Raw genomic sequence first — 27000 nt, 5'->3', positions numbered from 1 at the left:
AACCAGGAAACCAGCAAATCATCTTAGACTGGTCTAGGATGTTTTTGAGCTGAAGGTAGTTCAATAGGTTTTGAAACACGTCCATTTAACGTTACCTCATATAGGAAGACTACACTTTACAGGGTTATTGGACCTACATAATGAACATTGAATACTTACTAAGCGGACCTCCAGGACCGACCCCTTGCTCTTTGCATGCGGGTGGAGTTCCGCTTTGCCTTTCGAAGTTGCCTGGATTTGAGAAATAATCCCGCAGGCGAGGCAGCTCGCGTCCGGCTTCCAGGAGCTCGGTGTGCAGCTCCAGGGCCGTGAGGATGTACTGATCCCGGAGCAGCTGCGCGGCGATCGCATCCAGCGACACCCGTGCCTCTGCGCTTCCTACTCCTATTCCAGCCACCGCAGCGGCCGACGCTGGTATACCGTCCACACTCGGGCTGGTTCGGTTGCTGGACAGCAGAACGGCAGGCTCGGAGTACGCCGGGGGAGAGAAGGGACCGAGGCTGTGGCCTTGCGCTTCATCACTCGGGCTGCGCTCGGAGTCCGCGCCATCCTGCCTGTGCTCGGCTTCCTCCTCCGAATCACTCACGTTAAACGGGTTGACATTACCCGCCGCCATTTTGCCGTAAAGTGTTCACCCAGCTATCTGACTAATATGTGTATCCGTCTTCCTGGACGGATTTCAAGAGCGCTTTATTGCTCCTAATCAACGGGGCTTCTGGATATGCTTTGGTTGGTGGGGCCGAATGTCATTTCAGCACCCCGCCTCCTCCCTGCAAGAACTGAGCGGAAATGACGTCATGCACCCTAACCGGGATCCGACAAGTAGACGTGTGAAGATCCAATGAATGAAAAACATAAGAAATCAACGTTTATTTATCCAATGCAAAACAATACAGCAGGCAGCCGTAATCTCTGGCAATGCAGTGTTTTTCAACTTGTTCTGCAAGCTCCAAAAAAACGTATTTTAATGTATTATCTAGTATTGTATTTCTATTAATGTATGATATATCTATCTATCTATCAATCTATCAATCTATCTATCTATCTATCTATCTATCTATCTATCTATCTATCTATCTATCTATCTATCTATCTATCTATCTATCTATCTATCTATCTATCTATCTATCTATCTATCTATCTATCTGTCTGTCTGTCTGTCTGTCTATCTATCTATCTATCTATCATCTGTCTGTCTGTCTGTCTAATCTATCTATCTTTCTATCTCAACTGTCTAATAGATAGATAGATAGATAGATAGATAGACACTCTATCCATCCATCCATCTCTCTCCGTCCATCCGTCCGTCTGTCTATCTATCTATCTATCTATCTATCTATCTATCTATCTATCTATCTATCTATCTATCTATCTATCTATCTATCTGTCTGTCTGTCTGTCTGTCTGTCTGTCTGTCTATCTATCTATCTATCTATCTATCTATCTGTCTGTCTAATTATCTATCTATCTATCTATCTATCTATCTATCTCAACTATCTATCTATCTATCTATCTATCTATCTATCTATCTATCTATCTATCTATCTATCTATCATCTATCTATCTATCTATCTATCTATCTATCTATCTATCTATCTGTCTGTCTAATCTATCTATATCAACTGTCTTATCTATCTATCTATCTATCTATCTATCTATCTATCTATCTCTGTCCGTCCGTCCGTCCGTCCGTCCGTCCATCTCCATCATCTATCTATCTATCTATCTATCTATCTATCTATCTATCTATCTATCTATCTATCTATCTATCTATCTATCTATCTATCTATCATCTGTCTGTCTATTTTGAAGAAGCTACACCTGCTTCAGAGAGCTTTTCTTGTCTTCATCTGTTCTGCCGGTAAGGGTTATATAAGAGTAACAACACTTCAAGATAAATATAATCTCATGATGACCGAGTCATCTCAACTGTAAAAGAGCTGATATCAATGCAGATTAATGTTTGCATTGCGTCTGCTTGGCCATCCATAGAAGTTCACGTGGTATTTGTAAACAATCAGGCATTTGTTTGTGCCATCTGCTGGACTGAACCAAGCATAGCATGTTTTCAGTTCAGGCTCTCTGACCATACATTCATTTCTAATTTGCATGTACCGGTACATTACTACACAGTGATGCAATTATATTTTTTTAATCAAATAAACACCAAAATAAATATTTTTTTGTTTCTTAGTGGCTCTCTGCCAGGTGTATAACAGTTCTCATGCATGGACCTCGTTTTTAAGGTTTATTTAAGGTTTGCTTAATTATTTTAATTAATTTTAATTATTTATTATTTAGAGAGGATCAATCTAGTTATATTAATGGATGTTCTAACCTAATATTCGTCATTTTATTTACCGGTTTGTTTTGTCCCCTTATTTTGGAACATTTTATGTAAAATAGTAGCGGAAGCTATAGTTACCATGGTTATTTGTGTAAGGGCACTCAGTAAAAGTGGGACTTTTATTTTGAAATACATATCATAGTCAGCTGTGAGAATAACTTTTGAATGGTGAATGTTAGATAGTAGCTGCAGTTCCACATAAGTCGCAAGATACTATTAATAGCCATCTCGTATCTTTGACATTTTGCTCACTTTAATAGTGACGGTCTCGTAAAAGTTTCAGATAAACGGACCAAACCATCGACAAGCAAGAGTTTTAACACGTAACGTTACAGGCAAATGGTTGGTACCGTTCGCACCCGTTTATTTTGCTTGACAATTCACGATTCGGAATACCACTCAATGGGCCAATCACTAGTTTTTTTGAGACACAGCCATTGTCTGAAGTGTGGGAGGGAGATTGAAGAGGCGCGTGTGTTGTGTTGAGATGTTGCCTAACAACCCCTGCGTTTGCAGCGCCTGCTCTCCACATCTTCTCCTCTAAACAAAGTCTCTCTCCATTTCCATGTCCAGACAGCAGCATATTCAGTCTTTTATTATTGATGAGAGCTTCATTTGATAACTGCTTCTTTCCTGCCAAGAGATGTTCATCAACTGCTGATTCTGGTTCGGGAAAATATGAATGTCAACATCAGCAACTTTATGGAGGAGAGAAGGGCGAACACAGAAGAGGAAGCACCGTACATGGAGATGAAGGTGAGCTTAATTTCTAATAACAATGCTGCTGCTTGGGTGTTTTAAAATTAAACACGTACATTTTTATGTCTATATATGTATTTTAAGAAAAGTTATTGTTTTATTGTCCATCTTTCATAGACACGTTTTGGTAACAAGGAGAACATCAAACCTGCTAACAAAACACAACCCAAACAGACCAAAGGCAGGCTTTATTTCAATAAATGTATAATTTAAGGACAAATGCATTAAGTGTTTGATATTAGATATTGTAAAAAAGAAAAAAATACATTTGATTTTCTTTCATATTTGAAAAATGCCATTGGAAATTTAATTTTGTCTTTTTATTTCCAGAAGAGAGTTTTGGACTCAGTTTACCTCTGGGAGAGGAATATGAACGAAAAAAGCAGAAGTTAAAGCAAGAGCTACGACTTGATTACCGGCGCTTTGTGTCTGAGGTTCAGTATGCTCCTCTTTTATAATATACAGTATATATAGCGAATAAATCATACAATAAATATATTTAAAAAAATACTTACACACCTGATTTTTTTTTTAATAAAGTAATTTCTTTCTTAGAAAAGAAATCAAATGATTGCTGATCCAATTCCACAGTCCCACATGCTGTCTCTCCCCATAAAAGAACGGAGATCAGCGAAGGTAAACCTGTGTTTGTTGTCCATCTGTTTACGTATGGATCACTAAAGCAAATTCTGCATTCCTTGGCATAACCCAGTTCAGTCCGTTGCACAAAGACCCACCCTTTCTGTTTGGCAAGCCCTCAGTGACATGAAAAATGATTTGCTTACGCTTAGTGGATAAGGTATCTTGTGGCAACCAGTATATTGCCGGACTGCAGATTTGTTTTGTGTAAACATTAGAAATTTGTACAAACATAAAAGTATTATTTAATACTTGTTTATTATTATCATAGAAATGTGTTTTTCTATTAAAGGGGACCATTATGCCCTTTTACAAAGTCTTGATTTTGTTTACACATATTTTACATTATTGCAGCACCTCTCTTCCCAGTCTGTCAGTAACACTCTGGCGGTGTTTGAAATCACATGCTCTCTTGAGTAGGTACTTATTTTTGAATAAGTAATTAAGTCACAACCACTAAAAAAAGTACGTTCTATATAGTATGAGTGTGTGTAGTATGAATGTAATATGGACGCACTACATTTGCTATGCTGTCATTATAATGTGACCTACCAGCATCAGTTATAAATGTCGCTTCACTGCCATTCACAAATCCTCTCCCGATAGTAAAGTGTCCATTGTATGCACACTTAAGAATCTCGCCAGGAGAAGCAGGTCATTTCTGACATACTACTTTTGTCACATACTGTTTTTCTCCTACTATATAGTAGGGAAGTATCTGATTTCGGATGCAGTTCCTGTCTCTAATAAGCCCCTCCATCCGGAGAGCGCAATGTGCTCTAATTGGTCGACTGGACCAGCGTGTTGTAATTCGTCAATCACTTTGAGCGTGTTTTGGAAATGTCACGCTCGAACAGCAACTACAGATTGTGTATACACCACAGATTAAAAAGCATAATAGGTCTTCTTTAATGTAACAGTTTTGTCTTTTGTGAATCTACCCAGGAAAAGCTGCAAGATGAGAGAAAAAAGGAGTATAATATGTTTCTCCGAGGGCAAGAGGGAGCACAGAAAATAGGGAAAACTTCAAGTACTCCACAGGTTTGAATGAAATAAAACTCTATATTGTTGTTAAATGTTCTATACAGCAACACTAGGAATAAATAAACTTCACAAAAGTCTTATTGAACCTCAATTTAAAATATTTTTTAAAACTCTGTAGACTTGAAACTTGCCTTGAATCCTCTGATTCTCAGCATAATGTTGATTGTTTCTGTCAGACCCTGGAGAGAGATGGTTTTGGATCTATTACTCCAAAGTACTCACCTGGTTCTCCAGAGGTACAAGCGCAAAGGGGCATTCAGGGCACAGAGAACATTGTGTTCTCAAGGAGGGATGTTGCCACTCTGACTGAGCCCACTTCTGGAGTGCCTAAGGTATCAAGGCCACGGAGACAGTGGGTAAAGACGCCAGATCGCTGGGAAGGCCCTCACCGAGATCACACCAGTTCTGATGAGGAGATAGAACTCCTTGAGAAGGAAAGGCTTAGAAACATACAGGAAGACACTGGTGCAAACAGGAGAGGAGGAAAACACAGCTCACACAGGTGCATCTTCCACTTTCTGTTTATTCTGGTGGCACTCAGAAATTGATATGTTTATATTTTAAGAAGCATAATAAGAATAATATTCTTGAGGGACTTCCATCTCAAGTTAGTATAGGTTATAATTAGGCCCATGTGGAACTCTGACGAAAGCTCCATGCACATAATTAGGACTGGGTGATATGGGCAAAAATATTATCACAATATATTTTTTTCACGATATAGATATTTATCATGATATTAATTTACTATTAATGGGGAAGGAAATGCTTTCCACAAATAGACCTTGAAAATAAATGTAAACATGTAAACTTTTTTGTTCACAATTAAACTCCATAGAGCCTTTTACATACCTTTTATACTTCATACCTTTTACTTTAGGGCCCCATGAAATTCTGTGTTTTCCATTTTATTTTTTGGGGGACTCTGTGTTTTATGATTTAACACAAATTCATATAAACTTTAACATTTTAATCAAGCCTTTAAAATGTAATCAAATGAAAATATAACAATTTACATCAAAACATTGCATTTTTAATTTTATTCAAAGGCTGCACAACAGAAAACATGGATGAAGAAATATCTTGGTTGTATGATATTCTTTAGAAATAATAATATTATTATTATTATTACTTTGAGAAGTACATTTGAGTATACAGTAGTGATATATTTCTGTCATCATTTCTTGAAGTTAAACCAAACTTTTATTTTGACAGTTTGTCGTGAAGATCTTTCAGTTTTAGTTTCAGTTTCGGTGTACTTGACGGTTGTTTTTCCTGGGTGAAAAGCTTGTGAAGTGACTCTCAAAGCATGTTTTCATGTCCTCGTATATTGAGATGGCAGACACTGAAAACACAGTGAGCGTCACGTGTTTGAGTTTGTGTATCAGACGAAACCACGCCATTTAGTCACACAAAGATACGCAGAAATCACTTATTAGTGACATGCACTGACCGGCTGTTGTCACGTTTATTTCTGCTTTGTGATAGGCTGTTTTAATCCATATCAAATAAAAATGTCCAGAGCGTATCATTGTTATCGATGTAACTTTTATCGCGATCTCGATATGAAATCGTTTACATTTACCGCCCAGCCCTACACACAATATTAGTGCTTGTCATTCACAAAATGTACCATGTAATTCAGCGCAACCCCCTCCCCCCATGCATTAATTTAATCATTTTCCAATGTTGCTTACATAAAAAGTAAAAGATTTTTGATTTAGTTAATAAATTAATTATATAGACTAAATAATTAGTTCATATGAATAATTAACAAAAAAATTCAAATCAATATTTAATGTCCATCTTCCTCACCATTGTCTTTAACGTAAACTACTGTTCAAAAGTTTGGGTTTGGTATGATTTTTAAACGAAAAATTGTTTTTGAAAGAAGTGTCTTATGTTACAAGGTTGCATTTATTTGATCAAAAATACATTACAAACAGCTATATTGTGAAACATTATTATAATTTTAAGTAATTTTATTTTGATATATTTTAAAATGTAACTTATTCCAGTGATTATGAAAACCTAAATTTCCAGAAGCCATCATTCCAGTCTCCATGTCACATGGACCTTCAGAAATATGTTTTTACTGTCACTTTTCATCAATTTAATGCTTTTGCTGAATAGTTTTTTTTTTTTTTTTTTTTTTTGGAAAAATAAATAAATCTTACTGACCCACATTTTTTCAAGGGTAGTGCAATATAATGCATACATGGAAAGAAGATGGTTTAAGCAGGAAAAAAAAGCTTACAGTTGTTTTTGCAATAAATAATAATAATAAAAAAACATTTGCAGATGGTGTTTTTCACAACTTCTTGTAGAAGACATGAAATTAACAGTCTGACTATATCTGTGAAAAATATCTATCATCACCATAGCAACATTCGAATAAAAATAGCTTAAACAGATGAAGAGCCAAATATAAACCAATGTAGAAAGTAGAAGGGTTGCACACAGTTTTAGATATGTTAAATTTGACATCTTACCTTCTAGACACAGTTAATGCAGACAGCTGTCACCAGAAGAATAGACAGACCCTGACAGCACATCAGTTCAATTATACTGATCTGCAATTAGAGTAATTGGGGTATAAAGCCAACTTTACTTTCAGTGAAAGTAACTTATTTCACCTTACTTTCGGTGAAAATAAAACTGCAGTGAATCAAGTGGTAATTACTCTAGCAGGAGTCTGTATTATATAAACCCTCCTTTCAATTTTCTGGCTTTTGAGTCTGCCTGTTCTGGAAAAAAAAAATTGAAAGATGTGATGGTTTTCAGCCTTAATTTTTTAGATTTAACAATTGAGTCAATGAGAATTTAACTATTAAGTCTGAGGGTTTCTAACAATGCAGGGACAGGAAACGCTGAGTTTGCTGTGTTGGAAAGTTGTATCGACTGGATTTATTGTCCATTCTATCAGTGGGATTGTATTGATTGGTGTTGATGGGGAGGCTGGCTTAAAGCATCTGATGGATCTGCAGCTAGGCTCTTTAATCCAGTGTGTGTGTGTGTGTGTGTGTGTGTGACGTAATGGTTTGGCCGGAGCTGCAGTGATCAGGGTGTGTTTTTAGTGTAAGACACTTGATGGAGTTTTATAGCTTTTTTTGCTTTGTGTGATTTTAATGTAGTCTACAAGGACCGACTCGAGCACAAACCAGATCTGTAAGCGAGCAGAAGATGACAGAGTTTGCTACAGGACTCATGATTGGTAAGGTCAAATCAAACTTTATTTACAGTATATATAAAAATGTGTCTGTAATTTGTAACCTGTGACTTGGTCATATAGGTACTGCTGAAGGGGACGAGGCCTCTAAGAGGAGGAAGCAACGTTACAAACTTGAGCTGCTACAGCAAATAGCCGAAAAAGAGAAGAACAAAAGAAAGTGAGAAATGATTTGATGATTGTGGGTATTTGAATTAAAATCTTTCAGGGCTCAAATATTCACTTGACCATCTAAACTCAAATTATACAGGGAAAAGGAGCTTGAGTTGAGAGTGGCTGCAACAGGCGCTGTTGATCCAGAAAAAAAGGTGAAGGTCGTCAGATTTTTAATCTTTGATAAGCCATTGTTTTACATTTTTATAAACATGGTTTTATACTTTATATATTTTTTTTAAATATGTGAAATTTAGGATGTAAATATTAGAAACATCTAGAAATGTTTTAATGACTATTTTATATAATGACATTTTCATGACATTAAAGAGTACGAATATATATATATATATATATATATATATATATATATATATATATATATATATATATATATATATATATATAGCATAAATATTCTGCGAAAAAAGAAAATTAAGCCCATTTTATGCTAAATATTTATTATATAGTATATTTTTAATTTTGTCTTTAAATCCTTTAAATTGTCATAAAAAGTAATTGTTCAAAAATGTGCTTCCATAATGAAATTGAAAAAAATAAATTCTGTGATTATTTACTCAGCCTCATGTTTTTTTAAACCCATATGCTGTTATTTTTCTGGGGAGCTTTCTGCAGCTTTTGTTTGACATAATATTAATTGGTTAAGATTATCAATGAATAATTTAGTCCTATTCCCCACACAGAGCTATTGTATGGCTTTAGAAGACGTATAATATAGTGTTCAAGTAAAAAAAAAAAATCTTCTTTCACTTCGGAACTTGACAGAATTTGAGATTGACCCAGTGTTCTGGGCTTTGACACACATTTTCACTGCAACCATAGCTATGCAACAGCTGCTGTGCTCCTATTTACAGTCATATCATCTTGTTTCCCACAGGCAGACCGAATCAAACTATTTGGTGCCATGACCCAGGAATACGAGGACAGGAGAAGGAATGTGCCTTACCAACCATGGCTGGGTCTTGGGGTCTTCAGGGATGACTCTGCCAGGCGGCTCAAAGAAGAGAAACTTCCACAAGAACCAATATACAGCGCACCTCCCGAGAGACCTCGTGTTGCTTTCCAGTCCCCGACTCTGGACCACAGCACTGTCTTAAGCCGATTGGCTAACACATCAGGCCTTGGTCTGGAAGCTCGAGCAGGGTTTGGGGCCAATGGTGCAACCACTGTTACTGAAGACAAACACAGAAGCCTCTCAAGAACCCTCGGGGAGATAGTTGGCCCAAGGTTTGTGTTAGATCTTGTGTTATGTTCTTAGATTTTGCACTGAAACAACAATTGTTCTGAATTAACAACATAAAAGAAATAACAAAAGTGAAAGTGTTTTATAATATGCCTCAATAATACTATAGGCACTATTTTGTTACATATTTAATGAAATATTTCTGTTCTCTGATGTCAGAATTACAGGTGTACATCCTCCTTTGGGTCCATCCATCCCTGACTCCTATCAAACGCCTTATGATAATGCATATTACTATTATGGAGCCAGAAATCCTCTAGACCCCAATTTGGCCTACTGTGAGTGGCCTATATTTGCTTTAGCGTTCTAGCTTGGATTCCCTGACTATTTCGTAATAAATATAGCTGTTGAATCCCTGTTTAATATGATGTTTTTGTGTGTGTGTGTTAGATGGACCAGCAGGGGGTCAACAGTCACACATCCCTCCAGAAGCACATTTGCCTGTTCTGCAGCCTCCCTCTGGAGGCCTTACACAGTAGACACGTTTTCATACTTAACTTCCATATTGAAATGACTAAACAAAATAAATACTGTGGAAATATGAATTTCTAAATATATTTATAATGTTTGAGTTGCTTTTTTAATGGCAAGTTAAATTGAGGTATCAGTTGGGGAAACATTTATTCAGATATACCAGAATATAATAGAATAACATAATGCTCATCTCTGTCTCTCCATAGACCGATCAGCCGTGCTGGAGTTGTTCCCTCAGAACCAGCGTTCTTTTCTTCCAAGAGGCTGCAGCAGCCCAAGGAAAGTGCGGTTAGCTATCAGGAAGCCCTTAAGCAGCAGGTACTTTCACAATATTTTATGGTATGAGGTTTTTTAATTGTCATGCCATAGAAAGGGTCCAAATTAATTATTTAAATTACCCTATCACCCTACATTTTAATGATTTAATAAATAAAAATCACTACATGACCTCTATGTTGTACATTGTAGGATTTCAATTGTTATATACAGTTTAGAAAATCAAAAACTCCAACATGGGACAAGCCAAAAGCATTAAAGGGTTAGTTCACCCAAAAATGAAAACTCTGTCAGTAATTACTCACCCTCATGTTGTTCCAACCCCGTAAGACCTTCGTTCATCTTCAGAACACAAATTAAGATATTTTTGATTAAATCTGAGAGTTGTCTCACTCCTCCATAGGCTTCTAGGTGACCGAAACTTGCTGGCCCAGAAAAGTTATTAAAGAGATCGTTAATATAGTCCAAGTGACTACAGTGGCTTAATCTTAAGTATATCAAGCGACTAGAATACTTTTTGTGCGCAAAAACAAACAAAAATAACGACTTTATTCCACTATTCATTTCCTTCTATCTGGGCCTCCACTGAGTTCGCGTAGTGTTTTTGCGCTGCGCGTCTGTGTTGCACGTCATCACGCATCACACACATGACCACCTTCGGCCAATTGTGAGCCTACGTGGTGACGTGTAACACAGACGCGCTACGCAAAAACACTACGTGAACCAACTAGAGGCCCAGAGAGAAGGAAATGAAAAGTGGAATAAAGTCGTTATTTTTGTTTGTTTTTGCCCACAAAAAGTATTCTCGTCGCTTGATATACTTAAGATTAAGCCACTGTAGTCACTTGGACTATATTAACGATCTCTTTAATAACTTTTCTGGGCCAGCAAGTTTCGGTCACCTAGCAGCCTATGGAGAAGTGATCCAGCACTCAGAGTTCATCAAAAATATCTTAATTTATGTTCCGAAGATGAACGAAGGTCTTACGCGGTTGGAACAACATGAGGGTGAGTAATTACTGACAGAATTTTCATTTTGGGGTGAACTAACCCTTTAAGTCATTTAAAGGGTTAGTTCACCAAAAAATTAAATTTCTGTTATTAATTACTCTCCCTCATGTCTTTCAAAACCTGTAAGACTTTTTTTCATTGTAGACTTGGAATTAAGCCTTTTTCCCCGTTATTATTTGATTCACGGAACCGGACACCAGTTATCTTGCCAAGAAAAATCTTTATTCGTCAGCTTAGGAGAGAAACTTCAGAAGATGTTGTATTCGTGCCAGGTCTATGTGTTCCGAATGTTTCTCTGCCGTAGTACAGTAAGATTGAGCTTATATACACCACTGAGCGACTTTCAACTTCCTTGTAAGGTAGAAAAGCATGTTGCTAATGTTTAAAAATGGAACGTATACCTCATGCTTCCACATGGTACAATCCACTTTCCCTCTGTGTATACATTAGTGGTACATTTGCATCAGTTGAAACATTCATTTCCTTGTAAAGAACATGCCAACTGAAGTATCATCATTAGTGGAACATCTCTGCTCAGTGAACGTTGCATTGCACACGTACCTGTAAGCAAAATATATAACTCTCCCAGCTCCCCTCCTTGTTTCTAAAATATGATCCTTAAACACATGTGGCCATGCAATTTATAGTCTAACTCATGCATTTTGAACTTCATTAGATAATATAACTGATTATTATTATTATACTAATAAAGAATAATAATACAGATACATAATATTAAATAATGAAATTATATTAAAAGATGAAATTTTAGTCTTCATTCATCTTCGGAACACAAATGAATATATTTTTAATAAAATCTGAGGCAGTTAATAAGTTCCTCAGGGGAACTTAATACTGAAAGATATATCAGATAGTTGGAAAGATGTTTGTTTAACTGCCTGGTTGCAAGATCATTGAGTCTGAAATAGTGCAGTGAAGGGTTTGAAGACGGATGGCCTTGAATGTTACTGAGTTCCCCAAGAACTTCAGCAGTCTGACAGGAAGAGATCAGAGCAGAATACACTATTTCCAAAGGTAAAGGGAATCTAGAGGCAGATCAGGGTTACGATCAGAAGTGGTTAACTGAAAGTTTGAACTTTTCTTCTCAGAGGTTACTTTTAAAGTCTGATTATATGTTGAGTAATACTACTTTGATGCTACAATTACAATATTTGACATTGAGGCTTCATTCAGGTAGGCAGCAATTTTCCCTGTGCCAAACTCTTCCATTTAGTTTATTTGTAGTTTGAAGAGCCAAACAAACACATGAATGTTTCGGTTTTCATTTGTCAAATTACGGCAGATAAGGTTTTAACTTTTTTTTCTTGTCTGAAAAACAAACCAGATGATGCACTGTTTGAACAAAGCCTAATTGTCTGAATTTTATGGAGCACAGATTCAAGAACGACAGCAGAGACGGTATAATGAGAAGGTGGAAAAAGAGCTGTATGACGCTAAAATAGAGGCTGAGATGAAGGCCTACGAGCCCTGGGGACGAGCAGGAGGAGGAGCCCCTCTTAGAGACGATCATGGAAATCTCATCAGTACGCATGCAGAGTTCACACTTCACTCAGTCCAGTCACTGCAGTTTAATAAGGCTTTAAGTAGTGCAATCCACCATTAGTGGGAGTATTACTAAAAACCTTTTTTTATTGTTTACATACCCTTTGTGAATCTGCAAGGTATTAATCAAATACTAATGCATTTTTTTATTTAGAACTGCTCTAAAGTTATTTGACATTTGACACAGATATTTAAATGTATCAGGGTTCCTACGGTCATGGAAATCTATAAAATCATGGAATAATCATGAGAATTCCTATAGTGAATATGATTCTCTTTTTCTAGCTTTGCTCCACTCAGAAATATCTCATCAGCTAGAAATGTTCTTTGTGAGTTAGGGTTAGTATCATGAATGACTGTAAAAATGTAAAAATCACAGATAAGGAATTTCATTGGTCAAAAGATGTGGGAACCCTGATATATTCAACAAGTCAAGTGAGGCACTTACACAAAAACACAGAAGTCTACAAACAGTCATTGATGCTTATTACGGTTCAATCAGGGCAATAGTGAATATAATATTTTTTTTTAATTCTAATTTATATTCATGTAAATGCAACAAGGGGTATGTAAAATTATGAACACAACTATATAGTGTAGTTATGTAACTTAAATGCACTACCATTCAAAAGTTTGGTGTCAATAACATTTTTGGACAGAATTGTATTCAATTGATAAGAAGTGACAGTAAAGACTTTTATACTAGTGCTGTCAAGTCTTTGTTTATATAATAAAATATACACATATATGATGTATATGTGTGTGTATATATATATATATATATATATATATATATATATATATATTTATATATATATTTATTTATATATATTTATTTATATATATATATATATATATATATATATATATATATATATATATATATATATATATATATATATATATATATATATATATATATATATATATATATATATATGATGTAAACAAAAACTTTTATGTTAGATGTGATTAATTGCAATTAATTGATTTGACAGCATTGATTACAACAGATTTCTATTTCAAATAAATGCTGTTTTAAACTTTTTCTATTCATTCAAGAATCCTGGACTTAAAAAAATTAATCTAAAAAAAAATTAGTTTAATTAATCACCACATCCTGTAATTATATATACACACACTAATAACTATTGAGCCATACAGCTGTTCATAATAATAACAAATGTTTCTTGAGCAACAAATCAGTATATTACAATGATTTCTGAAGGATCATGTGACAGCGAAGACTGGAGTAATGATGCTAAAATACAGCTTTGCCATCACAGGAATAAATTACATTTTAAAACATAGTAAAATAGAAAACCATTATTTTAAATATTTTACTGTTTTATTGTATTTTGATCAAATAAATGCAGTCTTGGTAAGCATACAAGACTTCTTTCAAAAACATTATAAAAACCTTACAGACCCCAAAAAATTGAACTAGTGTAAATCCCACTCATCCCACTTATAGTTTAGTGTCATTTGATTCAGAAATTTTGGTCTGGAATTGAGAGCTGGCAATCTTCACGGAAAACAATTCATACATTTCTATTGTTTTTCAGTCTATGCTATATTTTTACAGTCAGAAATGTTGTGGTATCAATTTTATTTATTATCACAGTAATTAAATCATATTCATGTTTCTGTGTTTCAGGTGATTTGAAACAAATGCATAAATCAAATGTGGACTCTTATGATTCCGGAGGCAGAGTAGCCCAGACTCCAGCGGCTACTTCACCTTATGCATCAAGTAACTGTGGCCACAGAATTACAATTTGTCTCACAATCAGAAAAATTATGCAACTTGTGGAATAGAAGTTTTAAATATCTATAATGACATGCACTTAGAGTTGGTTTTCAGCCAGTGGTCAATGAAGGTACTGTAGGGTCTGTGCACTTCTAAATTAATATATATAGAAATTTAGAAAAATATACATATTTTTAAATTGTACAATTTATTTATATTTAATTAAAAATAAATATAAAATGTATAAAAAATATTAAAGCTTCTAACTTTGTGGATATTATCATCAAGCCTTTTAGAAGCTAAAAATAAAAGACCTTTGCGAACACTCCATCCAAATCCTTTCTACCCCTGTAGAGCCTGCAGGTCTTTCCTCTTCTCAGCCACCTGTACAAGCACGGGGTAAACTTTTCAACGAACTGCCCACTCCACAGCAGCTCCGTGACCAGGAATTGTACAAGGAGTGTTTGAAGCAACAGGTACGGACTCACTTGCCTCATTCAGTCACCTTTGTATAATGTTGTTTGTGCTTTTGGCCTGCCATTTCACTTTGTCATCATCTTTGGGATGAACAGATCGAGGAAAAGAGGAGAAAGGAGGCAGAAGAGAGGGAGCAGAGCCGGCTCGAAGACGAGAAAGAAGAGAGGCGGCTTGCCGAACAGCGAGCTCGGATCGAAAGAGAGTATGAGGAAGAGCAGGAGAGGAAGCGTCAGAAAGAGAAAGAGGTTCTTTGCTTGTTATATTACATGACTCCCAAAAAGGGCTTGCTGAAAGGAAGATGTATTCACTTTGAAGTGCTGGTCTTCACCCAGATTGAACATATGAGTATGTAATGAAATAGTCAATACTCTAAAGGCTTTAACACACCCTTATAATCCCTAACAAACAGCTTCTTTTGAGGCCGTCGATGGAAAAAGATGATTTTTGCCCCCATTATGGAGGTGTTACAGCATCTACCAGCAGGGTCTAACTGGAGCATGCTTGCTAACTCTTAGCCCTTGACCTAAAAAAACAAAACAAACTTCTATTGTCAATAGTGTAGCGATGTATAAAGCACAGCTCACACAAACCAAGCAGTTGGTCAGCTCGACAAATTCATGTGGCCAACTTGAAAGTAAGAGAAATCTGCGTGGGGAACTTTTATGTGAAACTCCAAATCGTGAATATTCCTATTGGAATGACTGGATTTCACATGCAAAATTTCGCAGAAAAAAGAAAGGTACAGAGTCACAGGATGTGCTTCCTTTCTGTCATCTATTTTACAGCATATAGCCAAAAATGGGGAGTTGATCAGGCAAGCCGAAGAGCGCCGTAAAGAGGCTGAAAAACTGAAGAAAGAAGAGGAGGAGAAAGAGAACGAAGCCCTGAGGGAGAGACACGAAAGAGAGAAGCAGACACAGAAGGAGGTGAAGGGTGCACATTATCATGTCTGTTACATTTGTTCATGAGGCTTTTACCTCAAGCCAAACATCCTTTTCTGTGCTGACATATCATTCTCAAATACCAAAAGGTCCACAGGGCACCGTCACCACCCCTACCAGCCTTGCAGAAGAGACTGCATAAGCAGATTCCTAGACCTCCATCGGCGGAGAGCCACCGCTCCTCTGCAACTGTGTCTGTGAGTGACACACCTGCACACAGTTACATCATGCTTCACATGCCAATGCTTGGGTGTTTTCTTCAATTATGGGCACACTAGAAAATAAACACTTTTCACACTCTCACTAGTCCTCTAACAATGTTCATATGTACATTCATCACCATCACAGGAGCATTGTCTTTTTTCCCTCTCTGAAAGTCTTGAAAATGTCCACCTCATTGTCATTTCCTCTACATCTCAAACGACAATATCGTGTTTAGCTGCCTTCTGTGGTGGAAATGACATTTTAAACAAGACAATTTTACTGTGATTTCACAAAACAAAAATAAATTAGTTTCGATAACAAAAACCAACCACCGGAACAAAAAAAGTGAACATCTAAGTGAATGACATTTAAAGTGACTAATCACAGTTATTTTTTTTTTCCTCTGTCTGTTTTCAATTAGATGCGCTCGGTGTCAGCACCACATTCTCCCCCGGTGCCTGCCCGCAGGAACGAGATCAGGGCCACAGGTAACTCTCATCACCGCTTGTACTCCAGCCGTCGGAGCTATGAAGGACAAAGTCCCTGAACTGTATACTGTCTTTTTATTTCAGAAGAAAAGCAGACAGTGATCAGGGAGTTATCAGCCTTGCGTAGGCAGCTGCGGAGCGAACAGAGGCGCCTGGAGGGACAGTTAATGCAGTCCAACGAAAATGACCACCTCCCTCCCGTTCATGGCAGGTACGGTAATAAACAAACATCCTGCACAGACACATTCAGAACACGTGTGTCAATTAGAGCCTTTAATGAAGTTAATTTCCCTCCACAAACATATTTATGTATATTTCACTGGTGTTCCTATTTATTTAGTAAGTAGCCATGAAGTAAATGGGAGAATGTACAGTCAATATTTCAAAATAAACCCCTTCAGAATGATGTACCTGATCATCCTGTCATGGTTTGTCTTGTCATCATGACCCTCTGACCGTGCATTACGCCTTACATATTGAACAGGCCAAGAGAACACCGCCGGGAGGATGTTTTTGAAGTGGCAAGACTTCGCAGACAAGTACCCAGCAGGAGGCCGGCTTCCCACACCACTGCAACAACCAACATGCACAACCTACAAGATTTTAATCATCTGAAGTACAGAGGTAAATGTCACACAGAGTTTCCTGTCTTTTGCTTGGAAAATGTCTGCAGAACTCTTCAATGGGCCTGTAATTTCACTCAAAAAGACTCATCACAGCCGTGATGGCTCCCGAAATCCCATTCACCAGCCTTTATTACCTTCACATATCCACCAACAGCCGCACTCATTTCCTGTTGCCCACGCTCTGATCCTTTGTTAGCTTCAGTCATGGGCGTCAGTTTGGTTTGAAATGTGCTGGGGACAGAGACGCATTCGGAAGTGCATTTTCAGAAGTGCTGGGTACAATGATGCATTCATTTATTTTTTCTCTTTCACGCAGGTCGTTTTTTGAAAGAAGATGTCCTATAGCTTACTAGTGTAAATAAATAAAAATGTATACAAAAATGTGATGATGTCCGACTCGTTTTATGAAGAAGAAAGCCTTAAGTTTTCAAAAAGCATTAGACTACGACCCACTATTCTGCTTCATAAGTACCATGTTGACAATATGACATGACGTGGTTTAATGTACCTAAACAATGATTGCCAAATTTCATGACATTACATTAAGCGTTTCTGCTTCATTAGAGCCTATTATAAGGAAAAAAGCTTAACATGGTTTAATGTACCTAAACAACGATCAATGATCCCCAAATTTCTCTCTCATATTGCTCCTCATAACCACTGAAAACTGTCAAAAAATCTAACCCAAAGTCCAATTATTATGGACGTTAAGTTAAAAGTGGTGGGTACAAAATGACTCATGACGAAATCTAGTGGGTACACGTACCCACCGTCCCCACCGAAATCGACGCCTATGGCTTTAGTGTAACAGCAAAAAACTGCCATCTGCTCTCCAAATAGCTTGTAAAGTCACACTTTAACACACTGGCTAAATTAGTTCAGCGAGATACTACTTGCCAAGATGGCCACTATGTTGACTGCCTTGCCTTAAATAGATTTTAGGTTTTAGCCTTTTAAGTTAAACTTTTAGATTCAGAATGATGGATCTTATGGATGGATGGATGGATGGATGGATGGATGGATGGATGGATAAATGGATCTTATGGATGGATGGATCTTATGAATGGATGGATGAAGTTAATAAAAAGTATCCTTTGGTAATCACTCACTGTTGTTAGTTAACTAAAACTACTAATAATTGTTTTTGTTAATTGAAATAAAGCTGAAAATAAATTTTAAATATTAGATAAAAAAAACTTGAAACATTAGAAGCTAACTTAAATTATATTTTTAAATTTAAGCACTAAAATTACTTAACTAAAACTGAAATGGTTATAAATGAAAGAAATAGAAACATATACAGTAGTCAACATTTGAAGTGGATCAAAATCTTTCATCAAACCGTTCTTTTCTTAGGACAACTTTGATGAACTTTCTTGATCCACTTCAAATGTTGACTACTGTATACAAAAAATAAAAAGGACAAACATAACAAAATGACTAAGGCTGCGTCTCATTTCTCTGTCTTACCCCTTACTCTTACCCCTTCCCCTCGGTTTTGTGCGTTCATGTGAGGGGAAGTGGTGTCCCAATTCTCATTTTGATTAAGGGCTAGGGCCAAGGCGTAGGGCTACATAGCCCTTGAAACGAAGTCTGCGGAGGACCACACTTGAAAGAGAGGGGTAGGAATTTCTCAGAAGTGAGTCGAACAAATGTATGTATTTTCAGCAGTTTAATGACACTCGTGTTTTATGATACCTTTAATAAAACGTTCAAGCGGTTTTAATTGTAATGTTTTTGTTTTGAATCACTAGTTAACCGCTAGCTACAGTAGAAGCTATGCGCTATTTGCCGTTTGCTAATGTTTTGCTTATGGTGTCGCCGGCGCCACCGTTAAATACAATGAAAAAATGTCTTTGACTGATGGCACACAAGCGTGCAGAGATAAAGAGAGACCAGGCAATCGATATCACAACCCGAGACGACGGCATCTTCGTTTGTTTATGTCAACGCGTATCGCCACTGTTGACGTAGCAGCCAGCTAGCGGAAAGGGAAGATGACGCAAACGGTAATCGAGTGGTGTCTCATTTCTTAGAGAAACGTTCTTCCCCCTACCCCCCTTCACTCGGTATCGAAGGGCAAGGGGAAGACGCAGACAAAGGGGTAGGGGAAGGGGTAAGACAGAGAAATGAGATTGGCCCTAAACCTTGAAATAAAAAAAGTGAAATAATTTTTAATTTTTAAAAGCCAATTCAAAATATGAATAAATACTATAATAGTATATAAATAAAATACCACTTTTAGATATAGGCAATAGACATTTTGTCGGGGTTATTGGCGTAGACGCGAATAGAGAAGTTAAAGATAAAACAGGAGAATATCATTGTTGCTAGTATGAATTATCGTTGGATTTTAAATTTGAGGCTTAAAATTAATTACACTTGGATCCCAAGAGCAAAAACCTGGATGTGGTTGAGTGAAAGCTGCATTATTTTATATCCAATGTCCTGATGCTAATGTGTTTTCCTTGAGGAATGTCTGTGTTTCATGTCCCTTTGGAAGTCTTTTAACCTTCTCCTCTGCTCAGAAGATATATTCATCAACTCTCCCTCTCATCTTCTCACCCCATGGGTCGAATAGTCGTATCAGTCATCAAACCCCCCAGCAGGAGAGAAATGAGTAGCATCTCCGCGAGCCGTGACTCAGCGCCTGGCTCCATGCCCTTGCTTTGTCATGCTCTATATCCAGCTCTGATTCCCTCTCTACATTTCTGTGGCAGAGCTGCTGTTCTTCCCCTGTCATGTATGATGGACAACACTGATTTGCAATATGAGTCTGTGTTTTCTGTGATTGGATTATGTGTGTCCATATCTGTATTCAACATCCCTGCATTATCTGTCAGTGATGCTGTAGTCCTGGAGGAGAGGTTGACTCTTATCTGTGTGTGTTTGTGTTATCAGAAGGTGCATCCCGTGAGGAGGTGCGGCAGGCATATCCAGACCCCCCCAGTGATGATCACAGTCTAGATATCCAGCAACAGGCTCTGTTACGACAACAGCAACGAACCATCAACAGCCTGAGGAGGGGCAAAGCTGCTGGTCAGTCTGTTTGTGAGGAATGGGCTTTTTTATGTCTATTTTGATATATATATATATATATATATATATGTATGTATGACATGTATGTGTGTATATATATATATATACATATATACATACATACATGTCATACATACATATATATATATATATATATATATATGTGTATGCATGTATGCATGTATGCTTGTATGCATGTGTGTGTATATATATATATAGATATATATATATATATATATATATATATACATACATGCATACATACAGTTGCAAGAAAAAGTATTTGAACCCTTTGCAGAATCTTTGAAAATGTTAAGATTTTAAAACCAAAAGATTTAAAGTCATTATTGTGTTAAATGAGAAAAGCATTAAGTATTCATTAGATTTTTGTTGTTGTTGATTCAACATATAATTTATTACACAAACTTTAAGGCTTCAATGGCCATGAGGGTGAGTAAATTACAGAATTTTCATTTTTGAGAGAACTATACTTTTAATGTGTTTTTTTCTTATTTGTATGGAAATATGAAAATATTTTTTTAAATGAAGTGATACTCTAAATAAGAAACTAAAACTGCCGGTAGGTGGTGGTAAATGTTTTAATGAATAAGTCATTGAGTCATTAATTAATTCGATTCATTCAAACAGCTGATTCATTCAAGAATTAAGAGTACATTTGAGTCAATTGCTCTCTTTATGAATTCACCATTGAATCATTGGTTCACCTGATTAATTTGTTCAAAATGCAGATTCATTTGGAAACGTATAATATATATACTACTGTCCAAAATCTTAGGGTCAGGAATTAATACTTTTATTCAGCAAGGATGCATTAAAGCTGCAGTCCGCAGTTTTTCCTCTTTGTCGCCATCTCTGTTCGAAATCTGCAATTGCAGTTATTCGCGGAATTCTCAACTTTACGTGCGTTGTGCCTCGGCATGGCACAGCGCGGATGAATCCAATGTTTTGAGGAGAATGTGAGGCTGTCAATCACCGCGCTGATACTGTCATTCGCAATCACAGATTCTACTTTTTGGAAGTATGACCAACATAAGAATTTTCATCGGAAAATGTCGTCTGAACAAGTAAGTAACATCCACTTTTGTTCTGACCAACTAAGGGAAAAAAGCATTGCAGTAAATCGCGCTGATTAAATCTAACGATTGCTTATCATATCACGTCAAACTGTGCAAATTATACTTTGTTCTCAAATTGTTAATGTTAACAACATCAGCATTGCGTGACTACATTTAATGCCCTCACGATATTTATCCTTGTTTACGCATGGGCCGGTTGCAGTCTCTTTTTTCTCTGAAGTCCGAAGTCTTTCGCGTTTTACAACGGGTGAATCTCCAGTTGTCACTGGTGATTGTCGTTTGAACCTTTCTGGATCCGCCATCAAATTGATAAGTTTAATTATATCAAGTGCTGCGAGAAAAGGCTATAAATATCCACCACCAACTTCCTCACACTCATAGCCTACTAGCTGAGACTCCTGGAAATCCACCAGTACCACTGGAATTAAAAACATTATTACAAGCTCACCATTTTGAATCGAGCTAAGGCAAGCAGATAGTTTTGAACACTGGCTGGTTATGTACTTGCTCAAAAATTTATTTTGGATAATTTTTAACCCAAAAAAGCTACGGACTGCAGCTTTAAATTGATCAAAAGTGACATATTATATATTATTACATATATGTTTTTTAGCATTTACTGAATATATTAATAAATTGTGAACTCATACCTGTCTTCCCCTGGGCAGATTACTTTGATGTGGTGTCTTCAGGACAGCAGCATCATAAGCAGGTATGTCTACGAAAAGGTCTACTTTTTTTTGTTTGTTTTTCTGAGCCCTTAAAGGGTATCTGCACTCTGTTAGCACTGTCTGACGGTTCTGGCTATTGACTTGACGTCTTTATTGATGTGTTTATCACCCCAGAGGCTGAATTCTGCAGAGGATCCAGGCAGACGCTTGCTGTTAGACTCAGAGAGCGCCTTTATTGGTAAGTTCCTCAAAAATGAAAAACGGAGAGAAGCGTTTTATTCACCAGCGTGACACAAATGCTTTTTCACCTGAAAAGTTTAGACTTCTAGATTACATTTAAATTACACCCACCAGCATATATACATAAAGGGTAAGATTGCTCAAAAAATACTGACCCTCGTGTGGTTCCAAACCTGCATGACTTTTTCCTTTTTGAATATAAAAGAAATAGTTTTGAGAGAATGCAAGTCAATGGTAACCAAAACTGCTTGGTTAACAACATTCTTCAAAATCTCTTTTGTGTGAAGAAAGGACGTCATACATAAGTATACTAACATTCTGCCATTAATTATTTTGATATATTTGTAAAGCCCATACTTCCTATAAGGTCTTCAGAAACTGATATGAAATCTCGCCAGGGCTTCAACACATAAGTTGAGTTACATTGCTTGTCTGCAACACAGAATGCCTGTCAAAAAATCACATTATTGTGATATTTAGTTCTTTAGATCATTTTTAATTTGACCATTTAGCTTTAGTAATATAATGTGATATGTAATTTAAAAAACACTTTAGGGGTACATTAGAGTTGGGGCATATCGATTAACATAATTTAAAAACAATAGGCGTCTGTGGGAAGTATAGGGGTGTGTGTGTGTGTCAGTATGAGCAGCTGCTGTCACTGCCACCAGAGACGAATGACAGCTAGTGTGACAGCTATGAACACCAGACAGAAGAGAGACTGACTAATGCCTGTCTTCACAGCAGCGCCCCAGAGAGATCAGCAGTCACCTTGTAAATGAGTTCCCAAAACAGTCTCGGCCTCATTCATTAAATGCCTTTTCATTTGCTCAGTTTCAATTACCAAGCTTTGATTGCTTGAATCGTGCATGTTTGAGCTAGAGAGAATCTCGAGAGAGAGGAAGGACTGCAGAGCCTGCTGTTGCTGAACGTTTGTCGGCTGTAAATAACCAATCAGTTGTTTGTACACAGACTCCAGTGGCGATTCATTCCGTCTCCAATCCAGGCGTGACCAGAGAGCGAGACCGGCGGTTAGGAAGGCAGACGTGTCTGGTGTAAGAGACCTTTGTTGTGCACTACATCCTCACTTGACCAAAGCAAAGTCATTAGCTTTGTTCCAAAACTTTGTATCATCTCGACTCACAGTTGATTCCATTGGAGTAATCCTCTAATAAAAAAGAAATAAACATGGCGCACAAATATTGTGTAAAATAGTATATTGATACTTTGATACGATTGTCTTCTCTGCTAAAGAATATGTGCAAGGTATCTTTGAAGCCTGCCTACTCTTTAGAAGCCTTCCATCAGGTTTTGGAACGGAGCTAGTATTTTATTTTATTATTGAATGCATCCACAAAGACACTGCGCTGAACGAGTGTACTTTTTTGTCGATAGGATGTGGTAAACAGGTACACTCGACCTGACAGCGGTCCTGACAGCCAGTCCCTGCACTCGCTAACCAGCGCAGAAATAGAACGGCTGAGGGAGCGCACAAAGAACAAGATGACATCGCTGAACAACACGAGAGAACACGACTGGAGATCAGGTCAGGAACTTCTCGCCCAGCCAGACTACTTTTGACTACTAGCATGAAGTCTGGTCAACTTTGTCGCATAATCTGGCGCTCAAGACAAAGTTCTTTTCCATTCTTTGATTGGGTTAAAAAAAACAAAAAGAAAAAACAAACCTGAGCAGTGGTATTTTGGGCTTAATGCGAACGAGGTTTGCTGTTTTACCTAACATTTAAGGGTGGGTAATCTAGATATCCTAACTAATCAAACATCAAAAATGTAGCATGCTATTGTGATATTACTCTTTTCGCAACTCTTTCCATGACATTGACTGAATTTTCCATCATTTATGAGACAACGCTTCCCTGCCATTGACTGAATTTTCCGGCTTTCCGTGTTTTCACTGTTATACAATAGGGGGCGCTATCACGCATCTTCTGACAGAGTACTGAATTTCTTCAAAACTGTTCAAAATGTAGCTTTTTTTTTAAGTGTTGAAAAAAAAAAAGCATGAAGCTAGAAAAAACCCGTTAAAACGGTGGCTGGCAACTTTTTTATTTGTTTTTAACGCTGGTGGCGAAACAGTTGAAGATTTATTGCTATGCTAAACCGTTAGCTTGCTAAACGCAAACTAGTAGGTCAGAAGCATTGAGATGTGTATCTTTTGTGCTGTCAAGGGGAAGTGTCAGCTGAGGAAGGGGAGGAGCTATGGCCACAGACTCCTTCAACCAATCGGCCTGTTTCCATTGACACCATTGCCACAGAGCCCTGGTTACGTCCTAGTTCCTCAGATACACTGAAGAGATTCACGAGCGGTCGCAGGCCATCCAGCCGAAACCATGCAGGCCAGGATTGGGAAGGGCCGTCCACTTATCATGGTTAAATCACATTCTGAATTCTTAACCAGTTTTGTAACTTTGTATAGCTATTTTATGCGTTTATTCAAACGTGTGCACATGATGCTAAAGATGAATGTTTACAATTTATCAGTCAAGTTTCTTTAAGATTGTAAATTGTTGTTAAATGAAATATTACACTTAGGAAGTTTTGGAACACTTCCTGTAGCATTAAGAGTCTGTTTTTGGAGCATTAATCAAGTCTGTTCCCTCCAGCCAGAGAGTGCAGTCTGGGAGAAATTAACTTTTACTGTGACAGTGTATGAATGTAAACAGCATGAATTCTGTTTGTTTGTCAGGTAAGAGATCTGTACTTCCAATGTTGCAATTTGTGATTTGTTTTTCATTTTTAACGATTAGTTTACAGAAGATGAATTGTAAGTAGGAATATGAGGTTATGCAAGCATATGCAAACAGTATACCTGAAAATTTAGTCTATTGACTATTAATAAATAAAATATTTTAAGATTTTTTAAACACTTTGTTCTTATTTCAAGTGACATCTGTGGCTAGGGTTAAACTAGGGTTTTCAACCAGATGTCCGCAAACATAAAATTGTCTTAGTCATCATGAAACGGATGTTGCGATTGTCTTTTCTTTTCTCATGACACATATTTGAGTGAAATGGCTTCTCGAACACGAAAAAATGTAGGGTGGGACTTGATTTTTTCCATTATTTCATTGGATGGTTGTGGTTTGCTATTGCTATTACATCATGTGAGTGACAGGTTGCCCCGCCCTCATACCAGTAAACACGTCATCAGAGAAGAGATGTCTATAGACTGCAAGAGGGAGTGGAAATTATTACTGGAATACTGGAATATTCCATTACAAAAATGAACTGTCTATTTTGATTTAATGGTGACTTTAAAAATAGTATAGTGTTTTCCAGCCTGTATTTCTTGACTATTGTGAAATACATGCTGGAATCATTCCGTCGTTTTCAAACGGCTCACAATGCGTAGTTCGTGGAGAAATGAGATTATAGCAAAAAGATCACAATTTAATTTATTTGTGATAGTAGCCTACACCTCGCTTTCAAAATGGCAAATTCAAACCGTAAATATCGCTCTTTAATGTGACATCTCTGTAACCGCTTTAGTTCTGCAAGTAAAGCGAGCGCGAACCGATCATCTTTCTTTTCATCACTAATTTTAGCTCGAAATGGAATGGTGAGAGAAACTGTACAACTTGCCAAAATTAAATATATCTCTTATAAACGCTCAGTTAGTGTTTCAACCGCAGAAAGACGTCAATAAAAGAGTTAGTGAACAACACTTGCCCTGACGTTACTTTAGGGAAGTCATTCAATGTCCGTGGATTTCTCTAGGAAAGCACATTGTTTAATCGTATAAATATTTACTTTAAAAATACTTTGAACACAATACCGTTAAAAAGTTTGGTAAGATTTAAAATTATTTTTTTAAAGTCTTATTCTCACCAATGCTGCATTTATTCGATCAATATTCTATTACACAACTATTCTCTATTTTAATATATTTTAAAATGTAATTTACAACTGTGATGGTAAACCATTTTCAGCATCATTACTCAAGAAACATTTCATCAATGTAGAAAAAGGTTGTTTTCAACAATGCGTTTTGATCCTGAATAGCAATTTTTTTCTTTTTTTCTTTAAAAAAAAAAAAAAATCTTACGGTGACGTATTTTGAATGATAATGTGTATATTTACTTAAAAAAAAAAAAAAAAACCCGGAGATTATTTCATTCAGTGAATAGAACTCAATTTAAATTTTATGAAAAGCTCTGGCTTTTTATATTGGTAGTCCCTGGTGGGTCTGTAAAGGTAAAAAAAAAAAAAAAAAAAAAACCTGCCCTAAAATTATTCCAAATTCATCAAGGCAAATGCACCAAGTTCCAAATCTTTCTTGACCTATGACCCGATTAGAATGCGTGATGAAGACCAGTGTCGTATAGAGTTGTACAGATCATTTTATTCCATATAGAAAACTTTACAGGGCTGTACCATTACAGTTTACCCCCACTAGTCAGGAATGCTTCAGATCCTTATTCCATCAACAGTTTTAAAGCGCAGCTATCATTAATTTCTATACAATACATCCCACCCCCAAAACCGAAGAGAAGATTTTAAATATATTAACTTTTTTAAAAATTTGTACACGTAGAGTGAAGCCAAACTTCAAATAGGGATACAAACCAGTGATTCAGATGCAGCTCACACGTAAGTCACCCTCAATTTTCAAGTTCCAGTTTTTTTCCTTTTAAAGGATCTCAGTTGCCCTCTGTGTTTAATTAAAAAAGTGTCAGCGTATATAAAAT

The 27000-nt window shown here is 36.8% G+C and overlaps 2 protein-coding genes across 8 annotated transcripts in view; one reads left to right on the top strand and one right to left on the bottom strand.

Moving 5' to 3' along the window:
- The window catches only part of relch (RAB11 binding and LisH domain, coiled-coil and HEAT repeat containing), a gene marked incomplete at its 5' end in the record, with an annotated part of 53560 nt that extends 52788 nt beyond the window's left edge, over nucleotides 1–772 (bottom strand). For 6 of the 7 annotated variants that reach the window (XM_079862575.1, XM_079862576.1, XM_079862578.1 and 3 more), the window contains one exon: nucleotides 160–616. In XM_079862575.1, coding sequence (XP_079718701.1) covers nucleotides 160–616 — 457 coding nt within the window. Of the gene's footprint in view, nucleotides 1–159 lie in introns of all 7 variants that reach the window. The other variant, XM_079862577.1, reaches the window with a different exon arrangement.
- Nucleotides 217–25270, top strand: cspp1a (centrosome and spindle pole associated protein 1a). The gene is made up of 29 exons (XM_079862595.1): nucleotides 217–959; nucleotides 2989–3103; nucleotides 3224–3287; nucleotides 3437–3540; nucleotides 3662–3742; nucleotides 4691–4786; nucleotides 4966–5291; nucleotides 7924–8003; nucleotides 8082–8178; nucleotides 8269–8326; nucleotides 9070–9419; nucleotides 9595–9713; nucleotides 9826–9910; nucleotides 10116–10227; nucleotides 12593–12740; nucleotides 14417–14512; nucleotides 14864–14985; nucleotides 15082–15231; nucleotides 15772–15912; nucleotides 16017–16124; nucleotides 16553–16619; nucleotides 16704–16830; nucleotides 17104–17243; nucleotides 20147–20284; nucleotides 22050–22093; nucleotides 22227–22290; nucleotides 23265–23347; nucleotides 23688–23838; nucleotides 24481–25270. Exons 1-29 carry the CDS (start codon nucleotides 919–921, stop codon nucleotides 24684–24686), a joined length of 3513 nt encoding a protein of 1170 aa, XP_079718721.1. The 5' UTR covers nucleotides 217–918; the 3' UTR covers nucleotides 24687–25270.
- The last annotated feature ends 1730 nt before the right edge of the window (nucleotides 25271–27000 follow it).

This window comes from Squalius cephalus (genome assembly GCF_949319135.1).
Source record: "Squalius cephalus genome assembly, chromosome: 25".
In the NCBI taxonomy this organism is placed as follows: Eukaryota; Metazoa; Chordata; class Actinopteri; order Cypriniformes; family Leuciscidae; genus Squalius; species Squalius cephalus.
This window is presented reverse-complemented; position numbering and strand designations above follow the sequence as displayed.

What these genes read in the sequence shown, in the direction of transcription:
- cspp1a (XM_079862595.1), top strand. Translation starts at nt 919, where the DNA reads ATGCAGTGTTTTTCAACTTGTTCTGCAAGCTCCAAAAAAAC. An exon ending in AGAAGCAGACACAGAAGGAG is followed by an intron (nt 15,913 to 16,016) that starts GTGAAGGGTGCA and finishes AAATACCAAAAG; the next exon opens with GTCCACAGGGCACCGTCACC. An exon ending in GGAAGGCAGACGTGTCTGGT is followed by an intron (nt 23,348 to 23,687) that starts GTAAGAGACCTT and finishes TTTTGTCGATAG; the next exon opens with GATGTGGTAAACAGGTACAC.